This window comes from Eucyclogobius newberryi, unplaced genomic scaffold, assembly GCF_026437365.1.
Source record: "Eucyclogobius newberryi isolate DKJ021-1_F unplaced genomic scaffold, fEucNew1.0.hap1 SCAF_18, whole genome shotgun sequence".
Taxonomy (NCBI): Eukaryota; Metazoa; Chordata; class Actinopteri; order Gobiiformes; family Gobiidae; genus Eucyclogobius; species Eucyclogobius newberryi.
This window is the reverse complement of record NW_027315812.1, coordinates 26,891,760-26,912,945: the sequence shown is the minus strand read 5'-3', so window position 1 is coordinate 26,912,945 and position 21,186 is coordinate 26,891,760. Positions and strand designations below refer to the sequence as shown.

The 21,186-nt window shown below is 44.3% G+C and overlaps 1 protein-coding gene and 1 long non-coding RNA gene across 2 annotated transcripts; both read right to left on the bottom strand.

The window, feature by feature from the left end:
- Window positions 1-3,787: 3,787 nt before the first annotated feature.
- On the bottom strand, window positions 3,788-4,739 carry LOC140364815 (sodium/potassium-transporting ATPase subunit beta-1-like). Its single transcript, XM_072451187.1, has one exon. It carries the CDS (start codon window positions 4,711-4,713, stop codon window positions 3,805-3,807), a length of 909 nt encoding a protein of 302 aa, XP_072307288.1. The 5' UTR covers window positions 4,714-4,739; the 3' UTR covers window positions 3,788-3,804.
- Window positions 4,740-15,030: 10,291 nt separating this feature from the next.
- Window positions 15,031-15,535, bottom strand: LOC140364485 (uncharacterized). Its single transcript, XR_011927707.1, has 3 exons — window positions 15,387-15,535; window positions 15,161-15,204; window positions 15,031-15,080 (listed from the first exon to the last, which is right to left on the bottom strand). It is a non-coding gene; the product is annotated as an uncharacterized lncRNA (long non-coding RNA).
- Window positions 15,536-21,186: the final 5,651 nt, after the last annotated feature.

The following is a 21,186-nucleotide window of genomic DNA, read 5'->3' as shown; positions in this document are numbered from 1 at the left end:
AAAATATGGGCAGTAATGCTGTGAGATGCCTTCAAACAGCTTGATGTGTGCATATTGTGATTATATAGGCTAAATTACAAGTCTTAAATGTGTCATATGGACTGTCTGTAGTTAGTGAGCCTTTACCATCTGTCCCAAGTGTCCCCATACAAAATCTTGTGAAACCTGTCTGAAAATGTTGAGTATTTTCTTCCTTTGCTGCCACATATGGTGCTTCAAGCTGCAGCTCTGTGCTTCACCGGCCCCTCCCTAACTCCTCCCATCACACTGAGAAAAGTACACAGTTGAAGTAGAACAGACCTGTTGCATAGTATAGTGGTGAGCGTAGCTGCCTTCCGAGCAGTGGTCAGCGGTGGATAGTGGGCGTAGAGCGCCAGCCAATCAGAATGAGCCTTTCTGCCATGTGCCACTGTGATGAAGGCCAACCAATCAGAAAGCAGAGATTCGTGATGTTCACAAATTCATCTCAAGAGACCCGAGTTCAAATCCTGTGAAGAGGAACATTTCAAAGGAACTTGTTGAGTTGGCACTTGTTAAAAGGTCAAACCATAAGTAGGACTCACATGCAACAGCTGGGACTAATTCACAATGTTAATACAATGTAGTTGTATGCCTTGTTTTTGAACTACAAAGGCTCATTCAGTAAAGTGCAGGTCACAAATAATGATATCTGCATCACCTTAAGAGATTAAAATAATACTTTTAAGAATATTTATTGACAGAGAAAATACCAGAAATTGTATTATTTAAATTTGTTTACACTTCAGACAGCATTCATTTACGTGACAGTAGTATTACATTAAATTACAGATATATACAGAGTCCGGGGAAGTATGTGTGGATGTGAGGACTGTGCGGGCCCTGCTTCAGCTCCAGTTTGCACAACCTGCATGTTTTACCTGGGCAGGTGACTCCTCTCTCTTCCTCTTCTGCTGTTCCATTCCTCCACTCTCTGTCTTGTGGGCACCAACAACTCTGTGTCCACAAGTCCTTAAAGGGGGGGGGGAGTCAGACCCTCGCCTTTATAGCTGTTGAAAACCTCGGTGGAGCAGTAAAAATATCTGACTGGCCATTGCTGGTTAAAGTCCTGAATGGAGCTGCCACTGGCCTCATATTTAGACTTTGACTGGCTGCAAGACAGGGCTGCTGGTTTAGACACTATAATTTTGATTTTGGCAATGTTTTTAGATAGTAAAAAGCTGCTGATGATATTGATTTGACGTTGCTCCTAAAATTCAAGTATGAGTCAATTATTACCCCCAGATTTCTAACTTGATTTGTAGGTTTTGTTTCTGTGGCCAAAGACAATGATTTCAGTCTTGTCTGAGTTCAGCTGGAGAAAGTTGTTTTGCATCCACTGATCTGTTGGATGCAGTGAATCCACTGGTCCATATCCATCCATCCATCTTCTTCCACTTATCCGGGGCAGGGTCGCGGGGGCAGCAGTCTAAGCAGGGACTCGCAGACTTCCTTCTCCCCAGACACTTCTTCCAACTCCTCCGGGGGGATCCCGAGGCGTTCCCAGGCCAGCCGAGAGACATAGTCCCTCCAGTGTGTCATGGGTCTTCCCGGTGGGACATGCCCGGAACACCTCCCCAGGGGAAGACCCAGCTGAGGCATCCGGAACAGATGCCCGAGCCACCTCAGCTGGCTCCTCTCGACGTGGAGGAGCAGCGGCTCTACTCCAAGCTCCCCCCGTGTGACTGAGCTCTTCACCTTATCTCTAAGGGAGCGCCCAGCCACCCTGTGGAGGCAACTCATTTTGACCGCTTGTATCCACAATCCTGTCCTTTTGGTCATTACCCATAGCTCATGACCATAGAAAAAAATATGCTTGTTGTAGCAAATTGACTTGACGCAGTAGAGTATTAAGAGGAAAAGTGTGTAATAAGAGGGGACAGAACCCTGTCTGTCAGGGACAGACGTGGTGCCATTTAAGCGTTTGTGGTTGGTCACGCCTAAAGCGATTCCCATAGTAAAACTCCGAACAATGTTCGAAAAAGAACTTAAAATAATAAACTTGGATGTAAAACTTTATGTTAGTGAGGCCAGGGATACCTGGTGTTTTCACGAGTGTCTGGCTGCAGACCTTCACCCAGAGTTCCCCAGCCAAATTTAAACACTAGGGGCCTTATTTTGCCCTGAAGGTAACGATAACAGGAGCCTTTTCCAGGGAGCAGGGCCAGAGCAGTATTTTGCTATTTTTAACGCTGACGTGAAGAGACTGGACTTGGCTACTGGAGGCTGGAGTGGGATGACTTTGAACCAATGACCGATAACTGAGGCCTTCAAAAGCACCACCTGTGTCAGAGAAGTTTGCAGTCACGGCCTCATATATATCCTTCAATAGGCTCTGATTGGCTAAACCAGGTATGTCCAAACTAGGGCCCGGGGGCCAAATGCGGCCCTCAGACCATTTTTTGTTGGCCCTCCGGCTTCCTGCTATGTTGGCCCAAACAACAAAAAGTAGTACTTTTTACTGTGAAATTGCGAAAATTCAGGCATATTGATGTTATACCGATCTAATATTAATGTTCTAGGTCTAATTAAAGGTGTGGAGGCTCATCGCAATTACGTCAAATGCAAAATTTTGAATGATTCACTTTGTCATTCAACAAATTCGATATTGTCAAGTTGTTTGTGGCCCTCTGCCCCGTATAAGTTTCAAAATGAGGCCCTTGGTGAAAAAAGTTTGGACACCTTTGGGCTAAACCAATCCAAATTACAATTACACATAAAACACTTTCTTATTCTCAAAACTGTTAATGCTGATTGTATTTTTTGAGTGAGGAGACAAGCGACGGCTCTATGCGCGTACCCTAACCCTAAACCTTAAAATACAGATAATAGGTTTGTACATCTGATCAATTACAAAAGTGGACCAGTTTTACGCAGACTGGGACAAGGATTTTTGTTGAATGTGATGTGAATGTGTTTCGCAAATAGACGTTCTTCTCTGAGTTGAGCACATGCAGGTCTAGTCTGGCCCAGACCGCGCAGTAACAGGTGTCTAACGCGGGAGGTGGACGTGTCCAGCAATGAGCTTTAAGAGCTGAGTGTGTAACGGCGCTGCGCTGTTTATGCGAGTAGAAGAAAAATAACCACAGAAATTTGATTGTATTCATTATTCTTATGATTTGTGTTATTCGTGACCATGAAGGTTGTTTTATTATGATTACCTCAGCAACACAAGACCAGTGCACTAGTTTTGAAGTATATTAGTTACAATTCTGGCATTTCACAGACACGTCCTCAAGTTGCTTTACTCCACCTCATATTTTGGCATGATCACATCTCTTGGTTGCTGTCATCAATTGCGCAGACTGCAGGTGTAACAAAATGAGCTCCGCTGCGCTGCACCCTATGTCTCTGCTTTAACAGACCTGAATTTTATGACTCTCCAGCTGCTGAAAAGATGGAAGTCAGGGTTGGCTTGAGGCCCTACACCTAAAACAGGGGTAAAGTGTCAGTAAATAGTGATTTTAAGTTGATTCAAAATCTTTATATCAATAACAAATTTACATTTAACACCATCTGTTGTTTACATTCTGTAACCATGTTAATAATACATTATAATTAACTAAATAACTAAAATGGCCTTACCGCAGTATAAATATGTGGTAAGGCCATTTTGCCCTTGTTACCGCAATAGCACATGTGGTACATCTACCGTAAATGGTCATTGCTGCAACTTACTGGCAACACTACTGGTTATGGTAACTTACTGGCAACAAATAGTTTTTAACAAAAAGCTTTTATTTAATTTTTGATACATCTATGTGTATTTTTATGTCGCTGCTGAAGTCACGAGTTGTTGATGGTGAACTTGATGTTGAAGCGTCCCTGATAGCGGTCCTTTTCACAGTAGTTGATGTTTGCACCAAAGACTTTGCACTCGATGCGCAGCTCCTCCCCTCGTGTCAGATTCATGAACTGCACGGCCACCAGGGGCTGCAGGTACTGAGGGTGCAGCAGCTTGCCGTAGTAGGGGTAGTATTGCAGGGGGAAGCCGCCTTCAATACCATGGTATTTAATCTCTCCAATCTTATTTTGGTCCTCCTCTCTCTTGTTCTTGCAGAAAATGGGAATAAGATTAGGATTAAAATTTGACTTGAGAGGTTCAGGGATGGAGTCACGAGAGGGAGCCTGTGGTTTGAAGTTTACGATCCTGTTGAGCTTGACGATGAGGCAGGGTTTCCCGTCCCTGAAGCCGTAGGTGGGATCGGTCTTGCCAGAGCAGGGGCCAAGCCACGAGCGCTTGAAGCGGCAGGCTTTCCTCTGGCCCTGGTTGCTCTCCAGGTTGCCACGGTCTTTGTACGACCGAGGACCGGGTCCACAGTTTTCATATTTCATCCCATCCTTCTGCAAATCGTCATCATACATTTTAAGCAGGTTCGCCATGCTCTCGGTGTATTTGGTGAATGAACCTGTATCCATCATACTGAAGGCTATTTCTGATGTTTCCAACCGCGGTGTGTGTGATAGACCTAATGGTACGATTCGGTCCTGATAGGTCGGTTTGTAATTGCTTAACGTGACCAGCATTGCCTGAATACTCCCGAGGAAGATCCCAGCCAAACATCCAAAGAAAATGATGTAGAACAAGGTGAGTTTAGCCCAACCGCTCCCAGTACGTCCTAAAAACTCCTTTCTTTCTGAATCCCATATAAATGCTTTCAATCCACCTTTCTTCTTTTTTTCTGTATTCGACATACTCCCAGGTACGATCCCCTTTGTTCAGCGGTCTTGATGGCAGATCGTGTAGAGTGCTGTTTGTTTTCTTCTTATTTTTCTTCTTTGGTGGGTTATGGCAGTTGGTATCCAAGTGTTACATTACCGCCACCTACTGTAGTTGTACGTCTTAGACTTCTTCTATGATGTTTTATGGCGGCTGCATCCAAGAGTTACATTGCCGCCAGACTTTATTCTGTAGACCTTATTCTTTTGACTTCATTTAGACCGCCTATACTTCAGACTTTATTCTTCAAACTTTATTCTTCAAACTTCACTCTTTGGACTTCACTCATTCTTTAGACTTTATTCTTCAGAGTTTTATGGAGTTTTATGGCTATATGACATCGTCATTCTAATGACGATGTCATCAAGCAACAACGCCCATAAAACACCTTGGATACCAACCGCCATAAAACAACACTTGGATGAAACAAGTGTCTACAGATAAAACAACCGTCTGGCGTGGAATAAAGTCTAAGGAATAAAGTCTGGCGGTAATGTGACACTTGGATACCAACCGCAATAAAACAACAACAACAACAACAACACTTGGATGCCAATCGCCATAAAACAACAACAACAATAAGAATAAAGCTGTACGGCGGAACCACTGAACGTCAAAGAAGGAGAGGAAGATGAAGAAGAGTCTCCCTGGAATAAAGCCGGTTGTTGTTGTTGTTGTTGTTGTTGTTGTTGTTGTTGTTGTTGTTTTATGGCGGTTGGCATCCGAGTGTTGCATTACCGCCAGACTTTATTCCTTAGACTGTTGTTGCTTTAGACTTTATTGTTGTTGTTGTTGTTGTTGTTGTTGTTGTTGTTGTTTATGGCGGTTGGCATCCAAGTGTAGACTTTATTGTTGTTGTTGTTGTTTTATGGCGGTTGACATCCGAGTGTTGCATTACCGCCAGACTTTATTCCTTAGACTTTGTCGTAGTCCTAAAAGTTCTTCTTCCAGTGCCTTGACTTCCAGTGCTTTGTCCTCAGACTCTGTCGTAGTCCGTAAAAGTACTCCTTCCATTGCTTTGGTGTTACAAAGCCCATGAGGTCATGATATGTCTTTGTGACTAGAATAGTTGTTGTTGTTTCAGAGTCCAACCTTCTTTATTCCAGGGAGACCCTTCTTCATCTTCCTCTCCTTCTTTGACGTTCGGTGTTTCCACCGTACAGCTTTATTCTTTAGGCTTCATTCTATAGGCTTTAATATTTCCACTGATGTCGCTGCTTGGTAGCCGTGCGTCTACGAGACTGGGCGAGGACAGGAGACCACCCCCATCTCGTCACTCCGATCACTCCGACTCCCCAAAAGCAGACCCCCATCACTCCGACTCCCATTCAGCGCCCCCAGCCCGTTCTCCACATCTGCCCAACCAAGCTCCTCCGCTCCAAAGAATCTCCCCGCAGCTCCAGCAACGACCCCGATCCCCCCAGTTCCGCCCTGAGTCCGAGCAGCACAGCCCACAACATCCACCACAAAAGCACAAAATCCTCTCCATCCACAACCAGGGCACTCTCATCAATTCTGGAACCCGCACACCCGGGACCTCCACTCTTGAAACCCTCACACCCCCCGGGAGCCACGCCGGCCCCTCTCACCTCGCCCCGGCTGGGAGCAGCGCCGGCTCCCCTCTCCGCATCCACTCCAAACTCACCACCTGAAACCCTCCCGACTGCATCCGCATAGGACACACCCCGAGAGACCCCCACCCTATGCACCTCAGCAGCTCCCCCGCCAAACCTGCATCCCCCGCAGGCAGAGCCATGTTCCTCTCCACAGCCACAGCACCCCAGCTTCGCTCCCACGTCACACCTCCCACACTCGTGATCTCCCGCACATCCACCACATCCCCGCCTCCCTCCACAGACCGCTGCAACATGCCCAAAGCGCCGGCACCCAAAGCAACGCAGGGGCGGCGGAACACATGGCCCAACGACATGGCACACGAACCCAACGAACACCCCACTAGGCAGGCACCCCCCTCCAAGTGCCACCACCACCGACAAGCCGTCACATCCCACCCCAGACCGGGTCACCCCCAACCGCCCAGCGTCCAGCACCCCAGCTCCAGCCAAATTCTCCTTAACTTCATCCACAGACGTCGCCGCAGGGACGCCCACGATAACTCCTCTGACCATGTTTCCCCCAGCATCAGACACAAGAATGTCCCCTCCACCCAGACGTCCAGTTCCAATCGCCTTCCGCCGCTGAGCCGCGTCCCCGCACACGACCAGCAGCGAGCCATCCCCAAGGACACCCGCACTCCCGATCACTCCCACAGCCACAGCCAGGCTCCCCGACAACGCCACCGAACTCCACCCCCCAAAGGATGCACCATCCTGTGCAAGCCCCATGACCACCCCACAGTCCCCGCTCCCACCCCGGACATCAACAGCCCCAGCCCCACCCCGCCGCTCACTCCCAGAACCCTCGGACGAGCCAAGGGACCCCCCACGCCTCCGGGCACGCGCAGCCAGAAAAGGCTGCTCCTCCACTCCGTCCAGAACGTCCTCGACCACCAATCCACTCTCCCCCGCCATCTCCCGTCTCCTGTTGGTCTCTGAAACAACAACAACTATTCTACGACAAGTCACAAAGACGTATCATGACCTCATGGGCTTTGTAACACCAAAGCAATGGAAGGAGTACTTTTACGGACTACGACAGAGTCTGGCGGTAATGTAACACATGGATACCGTCATAAAACAACAACAGCAACAACAACAACAACAACAACAACAACAACAACAACAACAACAACAACAACAACATAAAACAACAACCAAAAGGGAAGAATGGAGTCTAAAGGATAAAGCCTGAAGAATAAAGTCTGGCGGTAATGTAACTCTTGGACCAGCAGCAACTGCCATAAAACACCATAGAAGAAGAAGAAGAAGAAGAAGAAGAAGAAGAAGAAGAAGAAGAAGAAGAAGAAGAAGAAGAAGAAGAAGAAGAAGAAGAAGAAGAAGAAGAAGAAGAAGAAGAAGAAGAAGAAGAAGAAGAAGAAGAAGAAGAAGAAGAAGAAGGTGGTCTTAAGAATAAAGTCTAAAGAATAAAGTCGGGCGGTAATATAACACTTGGATACCAGCCACCATTAAACACCATAGAAGAAGAAGACAACCAAAAGGGTGTGGAATAGTCCAGAATAGTCCCTCCGGACTACAGTGAGAAGTCCGGAGGCACAGGTAAAATGTCCTTTAGCTCGTCTGTGTTGGAGGGTTCTAGCAGTGAGATGCAGGATGGAGCAAATATCGGGAATGAGAGCACAGAGTGTAAGGTGTTCATAAAGCTTGCACAGGAAAATGCGTTCTTTAAGGAGTGGAGTCCAGCGGCATTGACGATGAGCCTAAATAAGGCTGTGGGAGAGATCAAGGATGCAAAAGTCCTTAGAGATAGCTCGCTGCTGGTTGTGTGCAAAGAAGCGGCGATTGAGATTAAATGTCTGGGTGGAAAGAGCATCCTCGTGTCTGATGCTGAAAGAAACACGGTCAGAGGAGTTATCGCAGGCGTCCCTACCAGTGCTCTCCCCAGGATTTTTTTAAGGGATGGTAAATATGCCTCATACGGGGTCGCATTTCCCTCCAAGATGATTTAACGTACCTTCATTATTTCCAAAGGTACACGCACCCTAAACATACTATTACATGGTGTATAAGCCTAAACACACTATTACATGGTGTATAAGTCTAAACATACTATTACATGGTGTATAAGTCTAAACATACTATTACATGGTGTATAAGCCTAAACACACTATTACATGGTGTATAAGCCTAAACATACTATTACATGGTGTATAAGCCTAAACATACTATTACATGGTGTATAAGCCTAAACATACTATTACATGGTGTATAAGCCTAAACATACTATTACATGGTGTATAAGTCTAAACATACTATTACATGGTGTATAAGCCTAAACATACTATTACATGGTGTATAAGCCTAAACATACTATTACATGGTGTATAAGCCTAAACATACTATTACATGGTGTACAGGCCTAAACATACTATTACATGGTGTACAGGCCTAAACATACTATTACATTACTATTACACAAACTTGTAATTGTCAATTGCCTGTGTTTAGACCTTAGACATACTGTCAGTACACATGCTTTTGTCTCGATGAGAATCTCACGTGTTCTGTGATTGGCCAAAACCTCATGCGGGGTTTGTTTTGGTTCTTCTTCCGGGTAGTGCGAAGGCAGCGTAATCTCTTGATGGGTTGCTGCGCCCTAATAGATCCATGGCTGCGCCGCGTCTTGCGGGGAGGGTTAGGGTCAGGCCCCGTTCCTCGCGCTCTCCCCGCGCTAGGGCCCAGCGCCCCCCGCAGCACCCACGCCGGGTTTTAGGGATGGTTTAATTTCTCCCCATGTCAAAACGGATTGATTTATCATGTAAGGGATGGCGGGGGCGCCATCCCTGAATGTACGTAGCGAGACCCCTGCCTACAATGGTGACTCTGGATGCAGTAAAGGTGAATTTAACTGGAGCTAAGGTAGTGGACTCTAGGCGGTTGAAGAAGACCCGGTTTGGAGAAAGATGTGACAGGTTAAACATGTTAAAACTTGAAGGGAAATGCCTACCTTGTAAGGTGTTCATTGGATACATGACCTATGGCGTCAGGCCATATGTTTCACCGTCCTGTGCTGCTTCAACTGCCAGCGCTTTGGACATAAAGCAGCAGTCTACAGAAGGAAGTGAAGATGTGGTAAATGTGCAGGAGATCATGAGTATGGGAAGTGTGACGAAGGAGCAAAACTGAAGTGCTGTAACTGGGGAAGAACCTAGCTCTGCCTACGGGGATGCAAGTTTAGCAAAATGGCTTCTGAGGCGCAGAAACTTAAAGACTCAAGGCATATCCTATGCGGATGCAGTCATGAAAGTGTCAAGTAAAGTGGTGAAAGTATATACAATGAAAGATGCCTGCGCTGCTCACAGCCAGAGCGAAGTGAGAGAAGCCAGCGTTGCTCCCATGTGTGTGGGGGTTCCAAGTGTAAAGGTTCCAAGTGTGGAGCCTTCAAGTGTGAAGGTTCCAAGTGTGAAGCCTCCGAGTGTGGAGATTCCAGAAAAACTGAGGATACCTTGGTTGTGGACAGAAAGGATTTTGTACTCTATATGGTGGATGTTATAAACTGTGCTGCTCAAATTCCAAAGAGAACTGAAAGGATCAGGATAATTGCTGCATTGCAACGCTGGCTTCACCCACTTTACTCTTGTTGCAAGCAGCGCTGGCATCTCTCACTGTATCTACCTCCACCTCTTTACTTGACACTTTCTTGACTGCATCCGCATAGAATATACCTTGAGAGACTTTAATTTTGTGCACTTCAGCTGCCCTGTTTGCTAACTTCCCATCCCCCGTAGGCAGAGCTATGCTCTCCCCCACAGTTACAACAATTTCTGTTTTGCTCCTTTGTCACATTTTTTATATTATTTAATATTTAACCACATCTTTGCTTCCCTTTGCAGAATGGGCAAGCATTTACCTTCAAGCTTTAACATTACTGACAGGCTCACATCACATCTTTCTCCGCACTGGGTTGTTTTCAATTGCTTGGCATCCTCAACCTTATCTCCTGTTAAATTCTCCTTTATTTCATCCACAGTCACCATTGTAGGGACGCCTGTGATAACTCCTCAGACTGTGTTTCTTCTTAGAAGTTTCCTCCTGCCTCTCACAGCCAGAACCCTCCGACCCAGATTTGCTTTCTACACTTCCGACTATCACTTGAAGCCTCAACAGCAACAAAAGGTAGCTCCTCCCCGCTCTCTAAATCGCAACCGACCATAAATTCACTCTACTGTCCTTCCAGACTGCTTTTTGCGCAGAGCGGATCCTTCTTCTTCCCCATCTTCCTCACGGTATCCTTCCCTTATTCTTCTTTGGTTGTCCTCCTCAGAAACCGACTCGCCTATTTTGGTTGGTATCCTTCAAGAGTGAAGTATTCTTCTTATTTGGTGTTTTATGGCGGCCAGTATTCAAGCGTTACATTACCTCCACCTACTGTAGTTGTACATCTTCTTCTTTGGTGTTTTATGGCAGCTGGTGGAAGAATGGAATGGAAAAGAATAAAGTCTGACACTAATGTAACACTTGCATACCTTCATCTTTGGTGTTTTATGGTGGTTGGTATCCAAGTGTTACATTACTGCCATCCACTGTAGTTGCACTAGACCCCACTCTTCAGAAGCACAGGAGATGATTCGTTGTACGTCTTATGAAAGAGAAAGAACTGGTATTATGGGTGCTGGCCGCCGTGGAGCTTCAAAGAAGAAGAGAACAACAACAACAACAACAACAACAACAACAACAACTACAGAAGGAGAATAAAATTGAAAGTCTAGAGAGTGATTCTAGACGTAGAACTGTAGTGGGTGGCGGTAATGTAACACTATGGACTCCAACCGTCATAAAACACCAAATTATTAATTTGCCCAAAGAGGACACAGTACGTGGAAGGTGGCTGGAGTTTATTTCGGAATCCTACAACCTGCAAAACAGAAGCATCAAGACTGTTTTTGTTTGCCCACGACACTTCACTAAAGACTGCTTCCAGAATTACAGACACTTTGAAGCTGGGCTTACGACTAAGTTCAATTTGAGTGCTGGCACCATTCCCACGATAAAGAAGACAATGGAGCGCCGAGAGCTGTAAGTACAGTACTAAAGCTACATGTACATGTGCGACTCACGCACATGTCTTGAACGTGTATAATGATTTTTATTTACATGACGAATGACGTGTCATGACCTAATATGTTACACATTGCATACACAATGTATACTTTATGTTAAGTGCGTTATTTCTACACTGTGGTGAGGGGTGACGTTGGACTTTGGTGCAAAGCGAAGTCATGACAAAATGACAATAACAATTTTGTCACGCACTGACCGGCTGACCAACTGACCATATAGTTTAGCCAAAGCCATACTGTATACTGCCATGATGTATAAAATGTTTATTCCTATGTGCCGCTGTGTCATGCGCTCTGTACCGGCGCACGCCTCAGCCTCTGTTTACATCCCCACTTTCTCCACGTTGAGACTATATCACGGGTTGGGCTAACTATTATGTTATGGGTGTTGCACAACACTTATTATTATCAAATATTATCCTTAAAGTAGACGACGAAACGGGAAAAATATGTGGGACTTTTAAGTAAAACTGCATGAAAACTATTAAACCAGGACTAAACGTTAATAAAAATTAGGAAAACATACAGAAAACATGAATGATTACTTTTTTAGAATTTTTGGGGCCAACCCGTTAGAAAGAATGTTGTTCCACAGCTTCTGTTTCCTCAAGGGATAGCTGGAGCTGGAGCCAATTGAAGCTAATGGTGACTAACAATTTTAGCGGCTAATGTGGAGCAGAATTCCACATTTGGAAATACTGAGTGTGCATAGTGTTTCATAGCCACCACAGAGCCAATTAGGAGCAACCACAGAGCCAATCAGGAGCAACCACAGAGCCAATCAGGAGAAACCACAGAGACAATCAGGAGCAACCACAGAGACAATCAGTTGGTTGTAAAAAGTACTTTCTTGGTCAAATTGGTGGTTTCCTCGACTGCACCACTCCTCCTTGGGTTCCAATAGTGACCTGGAACGACATAGACTCACATGGGACTAGCGGGCATCATCAACAGCAAGGACCATGTGCTGTTACCTAAGCAACAAGCCATGGATCACCTTAAACCACAAGAAGGCAACTTTCAGTGCTGGTTCATGAAGTAGGGATCCATGCATTTTTTGATGAACACAGTCAATTTAGTGTAAAATTCTTCCCACCACAAAATAGGTTTATGTTTTCACAAGACTTTATGACTCTTTACACATGTTTGACCTCGACTTGAGAATTGTGTGTTATTAAAACAAACGTATAATTAATTTGAAATGGAAAATGATTGAAGCAGGACACAGTGTTTATAGTTCAATCCAAACCAACGGTTAAAATGTGCATGCACGCTCTTACATTCTTAGTCTGAAAAGCTCAAATTTGGAAAGATTTGTCCAGTTTTTGTTACGTCTTACTCAAATGAAAGACTTCACTCATAAGTACAGCTCTACGCTGAGCTGAGTCTTTACTCCTCCCCCGCTCTCTTCTCCTCCCCCGTTCCCTCCTCGTCCTGCTCCACTGAAACTTCTGTTTTCGCTCCAGAACTTCTGTGTTTCTCATGCGATGGTGGTATAGTGGTGAGCATAGCTGCCTTCCACGCGGAGGCCAGCCGTGGATAGTGGGCATAGAGCGTCAGCCAATCAGAATGAGCCTGTGTGCCATGTGCCACTGTGATGAAGGCCAACCAATCAGAATGCAGAGATTCGTGTTGTTCACAAATTCATCTCAAGAGACCAGAGTTCAAATCCTGCTGTGCCCAGAAGAAGAGGAACGTTTCAAAGGATCACAACTTTAAATATATGAAGTTTATGAGTTCAAACATTAAATATATGAAGTTTATGAGTTCAAACTTTAAATATATGAAGTTTATGAGTTCAAACTTTAAATGTATAAAGTTTATGAGTTCAAACTTTAAATGTATAAAGTTTATGAGTTGGTGTGTCAGTTTGCACTTGTTAAAGGTCAGATCATGAGAAGGACTCACATGCAGCTGCTGGGACTGATTTGCAATATTAATAAAATCACAAATTGATCACAAAAAGTGATTTCTGCTTCACCTTAAGAGATTAACCCACGTCACGTCTTCTGCATGAATAAACTTGGAGTGGGTCAGAAACAGGGAGTTTAGTCCGCAGGGGTCAGAGGTCACACTATCACATCTCTAACACTGCAGCACTGAACTGTACTATTGTGTTCAGTTTATGTTCTGCAGAGAAATAAAACATTTACTCATATTATTAATGATATGATATCTCAATCATGTATGGAATATTATTGTATTATTATATAAGAAAACACAATAACATATACTTTTAAGAATATTTATTGACAGGGAAATACCAGAAATATTAAGTTTCATTTATTTACAATTCAGACAGCATTCATTACTTGACAGTAGTATTTACAATAAATATACAGATATATACAGTCCAGGGAAGTATGTGTGGATGTGAGGACTGTGCGGGGCCTGCTTCAGCTCCAGTTTGCAGAACCTGCACGTTCTCCCTGGGGCAGAACCTGCACGTTCTCCCTGGGGCAGAACCTGCACGTTCTCCCTGGGGCAGGTGACTCCTCTCTCTTCCTCTTCTGCTGCTTCCTTTTTCCACTCTCTGTCTTGTGGCCTCCAGCTCCCTCTGGAAGAACTCTGTGTCCACAAAGTCCTTAAAAGGTGGTGTTTCTTCAGGGCTGCTGCTGCTGCTCAGGGCGTCCTGAGAAAGAGACGGTGATGGTCAGAACTGTAGGAGGCGAGGTGATGGTCTGAGGAGGAGGCTTCACTGTGGCAGGTGTCGTGGTGACGACAGTCGTCGTGGTGACGGCAGTCGTCGTGGTGACGACAGGTGTCGCGGTGACGACAGTTGTCATGGTGACAACAGGCAGAGTTGTGGTGCTGCCAGAGTGTCTGTGTTTGCTCCAGCTTTTTCGGGCTGATGTTGAGTGAAGATGATGCATTTAATAATTTGATGTGATGATGATGTAATGATAAATATGTAGTTTTGTGGTCGGGTGTAGCGTGCTGTTGGCTGATTGGCTCAGGGGCAGTGGAGGGGGAGGCGGCCTGTTGTGACGACTGCGGCTGAAGCTTCACTGGAGGAGGAACTACAGAACAAAACAGATGAATGTTTTAGTGATAAGCAACACGTGAAATACAAGACATGACACACATTTAGAACCACTGCACTGGCTGTCAAACTACAGTCAGCATGAAGCATTCATCTGTTCACTCTGTGATGGTTTGACTGAGACAGACACACATGGAGCATGAAGCATTCATCTGTTCACTCTGTGATGGTTTGACTGAGACAGACACACATGGAGCATGAAGCATTCATCTGTTCACTCTGTGATGGTTTGACTGAGACAGACACACATGGAGCATGAAGCATTCATCTGTTCACTCTGTGATGGTTTGACTGAGACAGACACACATGGAGCATGAAGCATTCATCTGTTCACTCTGTGATGGTTTGACTGAGACAGACACAGACACACATGGAGCTCACTCACTTTGGGTTCTCTCTTCTCCAGGAGCATCAGATGCAGAATGTGTGGGACGAGCTGCATCTGAAACAACCAAAACACCACAATATAGGTTTATGTTTGTTTAGATTATTCTATTAAAATGTCAGACCTGGAGCTGAAGTACTTCCAGACTCGGCCAGAACAAACCTTAGCTCCTGTGGAAGTGGCACTGGAGGCTTAAGGGGCAGCACATCTGCAGCAGCTGAAGAGAGGAAAGAAATGTATGATACGTTTGATCAACTTTGATCTTACAGTGAATAAGCAACAAGTAAAAGCTCTTACATCCTGTGGTTCCTCCAGAACAGTCTGTTTGGACTGTGCAGCTGCTGTAAGAGAAGAAGACGAATAATGAGTCATATTTAGCCGTTAGTAACAACGCACACTTACATTTGACCTGTTGTTTATATCATAAGTAAGTTTATATGGCTGTTTTATTTAGCAATGTTAGTGTGAATGAGCAGAAGAAGCTCTCACTCATTCATATTGAACACCAGATAATATGACTTACTCTCATCACAGATGCATGAATTCAGAGCAGGACCTGAACAGGGTCAGGAACAACTGAACTCATGCACAGGACAGAACGTGTCCCAAAGTGTCTTTCATGGCAGGACATCTGTGTGTGAACTTCTGTAAACCTGAGGATGATGGAGCTCAGCAGCGACTGGTGCAGACACGGCTGGAATAAAAGACAAACCTTTTTAACACATGGTACATCCAAAATGGAGCTAAAGCGTTACAGACACATTACACACATCCACGTGTTTGGACGGAGATGCTGAACATTGTCCTCTCCAGCGCGTCCTCTTCAGCCACTACTAAAGGAAAAGACATGAAATGAAACAGAAGTGACTGCTCCTCTACACGGTGTGACTCTGTATGACTCCACACAAACCAAGAACACATGATTTATGTAGTTATACTCACCCAAGGGCTCACGAGGAGAGGTGGTGGGGACACAAGTGGGTGGGACAGAGGACGGGACAGAGGAGGGCAGGAGAGAGGAGGACAGGACAGAGGAGGACAGGACAGAGGAAGACAGGACAGAGGAGGACAGGACAGAGGAGGACGGGACAGAGGAGGACGGGACAGAGGAGGACAGGATAGTGGAGGACAGGACAGAGGAGGACAGGACAGAGGAGGACAGGACAGAGGAGGACGGGACAGAGGAGGACGGGACAGAGGAGGACAGGGTAGAGGAGGGCAGGAGAGAGGAGGACAGGACAGAGGAGGACAGGATAGTGGAGGACAGGGCAGAGGAGGACAGGGCAGAGGAGGACAGGACAGAGGAGTACGGGGCAGAGGAGGACAGGGGAGAGGAGGACAGGACAGAGGAAAGGACAGGACAGGAGAGAGGAACAACATAATCAACATAATTGTTGAGTCATTCATATGGATTTTGGCTCTTGTTTACAGTCTGTTGCTAGGTAACAGTTGTGGAATGTCCTCCACATTAACATTAAGTGAAGGCATTTCCCCCATTGTGGGACAAACAAAGTCTCTCTTACTTGTGATGAATTGTTGATGCTACAACTACTTTTATGCACAATAAGAGACAACACAACACACAGATGACGTAATATTACACCTTAAATAAAACTGCACAACTGCAAACCTTTAAATGTAATAAAGTTTAACTTAACAGGGCTGAATATCACACAAAACTGACAGAAAAGTCGCGTTAGTTGTTCAACAGAGACATGGAAGTAGCAGTGATTTTACGTGACTAAAAACACAGTTTCAAAAGTGCAAAACACAAGACGAACTTTACCTGAAAACGTCCTCAAATGCCCGTTATAAATGCCACAAAATACGAGTGTTCTGGGGCAGTAAAATGTCCATAAGAAGGTGAAAACAGGAGCAGATCTAGTGCTAAACTTGTCCCGGTCACATTGAATGAATGACGTCACTCTGCATTCAAACATGGCGCGCTCCCGCCACAGCGCCGCCGCTGGCCAAAAGTATATTACATCCGTAGTGGTTTAGCACTACCATAGGAAATGAATGGGATTCTGTTTAGGGCTGTTTAGCTAAAGAATCCGCAACATTAAGTGAAGGCATTTCCCCCATTGTGGGACAAACAAAGTCTCTCTTACTTGTGATGAATTGTTGATGCTACAACTACTTTTATGCACAATAAGAGACAACACAACACACAGATGACGTAATATTACACCTTAAATAAAACTGCACAACTGCAAACCTTTAAATGTAATAAAGTTTAACTTAACAGGGCTGAATATCACACAAAACTGACAGAAAAGTCGCGTTAGTTGTTCAACAGAGACATGGAAGTAGCAGTGATTTTACGTGACTAAAAACACAGTTTCAAAAGTGCAAAACACAAGACGAACTTTACCTGAAAACGTCCTCAAATGCCCGTTATAAATGCCACAAAATACGAGTGTTCTGGGGCAGTAAAATGTCCATAAGAAGGTGAAAACAGGAGCAGATCTAGTGCTAAACTTGTCCCGGTCACATTGAATGAATGACGTCACTCTGCATTCAAACATGGCGCGCTCCCGCCACAGCGCCGCCGCTGGCCAAAAGTATATTACATCCGTAGTGGTTTAGCACTACCATAGGAAATGAATGGGATTCTGTTTAGGGCTGTTTAGCTAAAGAATCCGCAACATTAAGTGAAGGCATTTCCCCCATTGTGGGACAAACAAAGTCTCTCTTACTTGTGATGAATTGTTGATGCTACAACTACTTTTATGCACAATAAGAGACAACACAACACACAGATGACGTAATATTACACCTTAAATAAAACTGCACAACTGCAAACCTTTAAATGTAATAAAGTTTAACTTAACAGGGCTGAATATCACACAAAACTGACAGAAAAGTCGCGTTAGTTGTTCAACAGAGACATGGAAGTAGCAGTGATTTTACGTGACTAAAAACACAGTTTCAAAAGTGCAAAACACAAGACGAACTTTACCTGAAAACGTCCTCAAATGCCCGTTATAAATGCCACAAAATACGAGTGTTCTGGGGCAGTAAAATGTCCATAAGAAGGTGAAAACAGGAGCAGATCTAGTGCTAAACTTGTCCCGGTCACATTGAATGAATGACGTCACTCTGCATTCAAACATGGCGCGCTCCCGCCACAGCGCCGCCGCTGGCCAAAAGTATATTACATCCGTAGTGGTTTAGCACTACCATAGGAAATGAATGGGATTCTGTTTAGGGCTGTTTAGCTAAAGAATCCACGGCTGCCGCGCGGATGATCCGGGTTCGATTCCTGGCCATTGCAATAAATCAAATATTTTCCATTCTAAAAACATGCTGTAACATACTTTTACAGCACAAATATTTTTTTTAAGTTTTGTTCATAATATGTCCCTTTATATTCTCCATAGTTGACCACCACATTGACCGTGTTTGAATGTCCGCCCTGGCCCTTAACCCTGTTTCACTACATAGTCCTGCACATGAGAGGAAAGTGACCACAAGCACTTACATTACTGTAATTCAGGAGTCGCCAACCTTTTTGCCTTCGTGAGCTACTTTCACTAGAACAAAACAACCATGAGCTACTCATATTCCTAAATGTTTTATTGCTTATTTTGGCCGGAACAAACTGTAATTTCTGTTGTCTGTACATTTATTTCAATATATAATACAAACTCCCAAGAAGGAGTTGTGGAGTGTATTTATCAGAATCAGCAAAAGTTTATTGCCATTGTCAATGAACGGAATTCACAAGCATTGGAACTTGCTTTGGTGATACGGTGCAACATGAAATAATACCTATACAAAGTTTTTAAAAAAAATAGGCTATAAGCTAAAAAATTAAAATAGGCTCACTATGTACACTAAAATGACAGTTGAATTTACAGATGTAGTGCAGAACGTGAACAGGGCAGTGAGTTAAATTATGGTTAAAGTGAGTGTTTAATGAGTGTTCATGAGTCCAACGGCAGAGGGAATGAAACTGTTCTTGTAGTGGGAGGTTCTGGTCCGGATGGACCAGATGGACCGTTGCCTCCTGCCTGAGGGGAGTGGCCTCCTGCCGCTTCAGACGCGCATTGTACTGTGATCTAGCTCTCGACACCTTCCTGCTAAATCCATACTTTGCGTCTTTGTAGTGCTGTCACCAGCCCTGAGCGCTGCATCCTGCTGCCTCAACTGCCTCAGTTTTGGTGTGAACCAGGGTTTGTCATTGTTGAACGTGACTTTGGTTTGTGTTGGTATAATGCTGTCCTCACAGAAAAGAATTTATATTGTGCCTTTCCACTTTTAAGGCAATCAATGAGTGGTTCAATATTCAAGTTATTTTTTTGTTTATAGGCAGAGGCACAACAGGGAAGGTCTGGGGGGTCTGGAAAACTTAAGTGATTTCCTACATTCTTGTGAATTTTAGATGCACTATTTTAGCAGCTACCCATTCTCTTGGCTGCATGATATGATTTTATATTATTTTCAGTAAAACAAAATCAAGCCTTAAGACTCCCATGAATGATTGAATTCATGAATAGCTTCAATGTGCGTGCAACAGAGGGAAGTCCAGCACCAACCAACAGTGTGAGAAAGTAAAAAATTGAAAGATGAAAACATTTGCATATGTGCGAGACTACTCCATGCATCAACATTTATGGATGGACCGGCTTTTGCTCAATCTGATCCTCCATGAGGTGGGGTGTGTGTTTTGTTTGGGTAGGCAAGACATCAGTTATGGTTGGCAATGCCTTGCCGCCCCGCTTCATGTTAGTTTATACAGAGCCACATGCTGTGCATTAGTGTAAAGAACTAAACATTTTTTTAGTGATGGTAACAGGAATGACGAAAAATGTAAGGACAGGTATAACGTAGAGACCTGCATATGACCTCTGAATGCTGCCATGGTGACAGGAATGCCGGAGTAAGGTTGTACCATGATACTGGAGATTTATGACTCTTTGCCAGAAAGATAATCTTCATGCTTTGAATGTTGGGCAAAACTTTGTCCATCAAATGACTGCTTTTGGAAATAAAATGAGCTCACAGAGCCAAAAGCTAAAATGCTAAAAAGACTGCGGTTTTAGTAAATAATCATCTGATTGCAGACTTTGTCCGCAAGATTACTTTACTGTACATCCTGTTATTGTGTTCTACATAAAGACTATAACTCTTGTGAATAATTTACCTTTGTAACTATGGGGCCTTATATGAATTCCAAACAATGGCTGCATTACTCTGGATCTTCTTCTCTGATCAAGGTCTGACTCAGTATGTGTGCTGATTGGTTGTACAATGGCGCCAAAACCCAACCCCCACAGGGGTAAGTCAGAGAGAGGAGAGAAGACGAACTTAGTTTCATCAGGAGGTCCATGAGATCGGCTCTCAGGAGATGAGGGCTCATCGCTGGCCTAGCAATGCTAAGCTAACGTACGGAACAAATAACATTCCAGAGAGACATGCCCGTGGAAGCTATCTTTTCTCTCCCATAAATAAGAATTCTGTGCCCATTTTTAAACTTAATTAAAACTGCATCATGCAAACTCAAGCAAAGGACCTTTTTGCAACTTTTCAAGTCGACAACAAAACTGCATCCAGGACAGTCTCTTCAGACCAGCCTCACTGGTGAATCAGTGCAACGACCCTTTTTATCTGAGGAACGCCTCAGAGCCAAGGAGAACGCAGATCACTGAACCTGATCCAGAGTTTCTTTGGCCTGACACCGTCGGAGCCTGGAGCTCCAGAGCAACCGTCTTCTGCCCAGCGTCTGGACCGAGTTACAGCGTGGCCCCTGAGTGAACCCTGGAGGCAACATGGACACACAGACACGGACAACACACTGGCCCTCAGGATCACAGCTTCTGGTTCTGGTCGTATGAATGCATTTCACAGACTGGCTGATGATATCATCTTAGAATTAACTCTAACACCCAACTAGATAGATCTAGAACAATCATGTCTTGTGTCGTTATCGACACTAGACATGATTGATCAAAAGTCATGGTAAAGTGTTCATTAATTTCCAGAAAAGGGGTCAATCTCATGGCTAAATACTTTTTTAATAAATAAATTGATTTAGATATTTGATTATAGAATTGTTAAATGCCTAATCTATGGCTGGTGCTCCAACTTACTCTTGAAATATGATCACAAACATACCTACACTTACGTATCATTGTGACTGAAACCACATATTAGGCATAAGAATTGACACATGTTTGATTGTGTTTTCATCTTAATGCTAATGCTAACCTAAAGATTTTAGGTTCAGATTTAAGATTTTGGAGCTATTTTAAATTGAATGATTCCATTTATTTTAGCCTAAAATAAATAAATCATTCAATTCAAAATAGCACCACAAT

What these genes read in the sequence shown, in the direction of transcription:
- LOC140364815 (XM_072451187.1), bottom strand. Translation starts at nt 4,713, where the DNA reads ATGTCGAATACAGAAAAAAAGAAGAAAGGTGGATTGAAAGCATTTATA.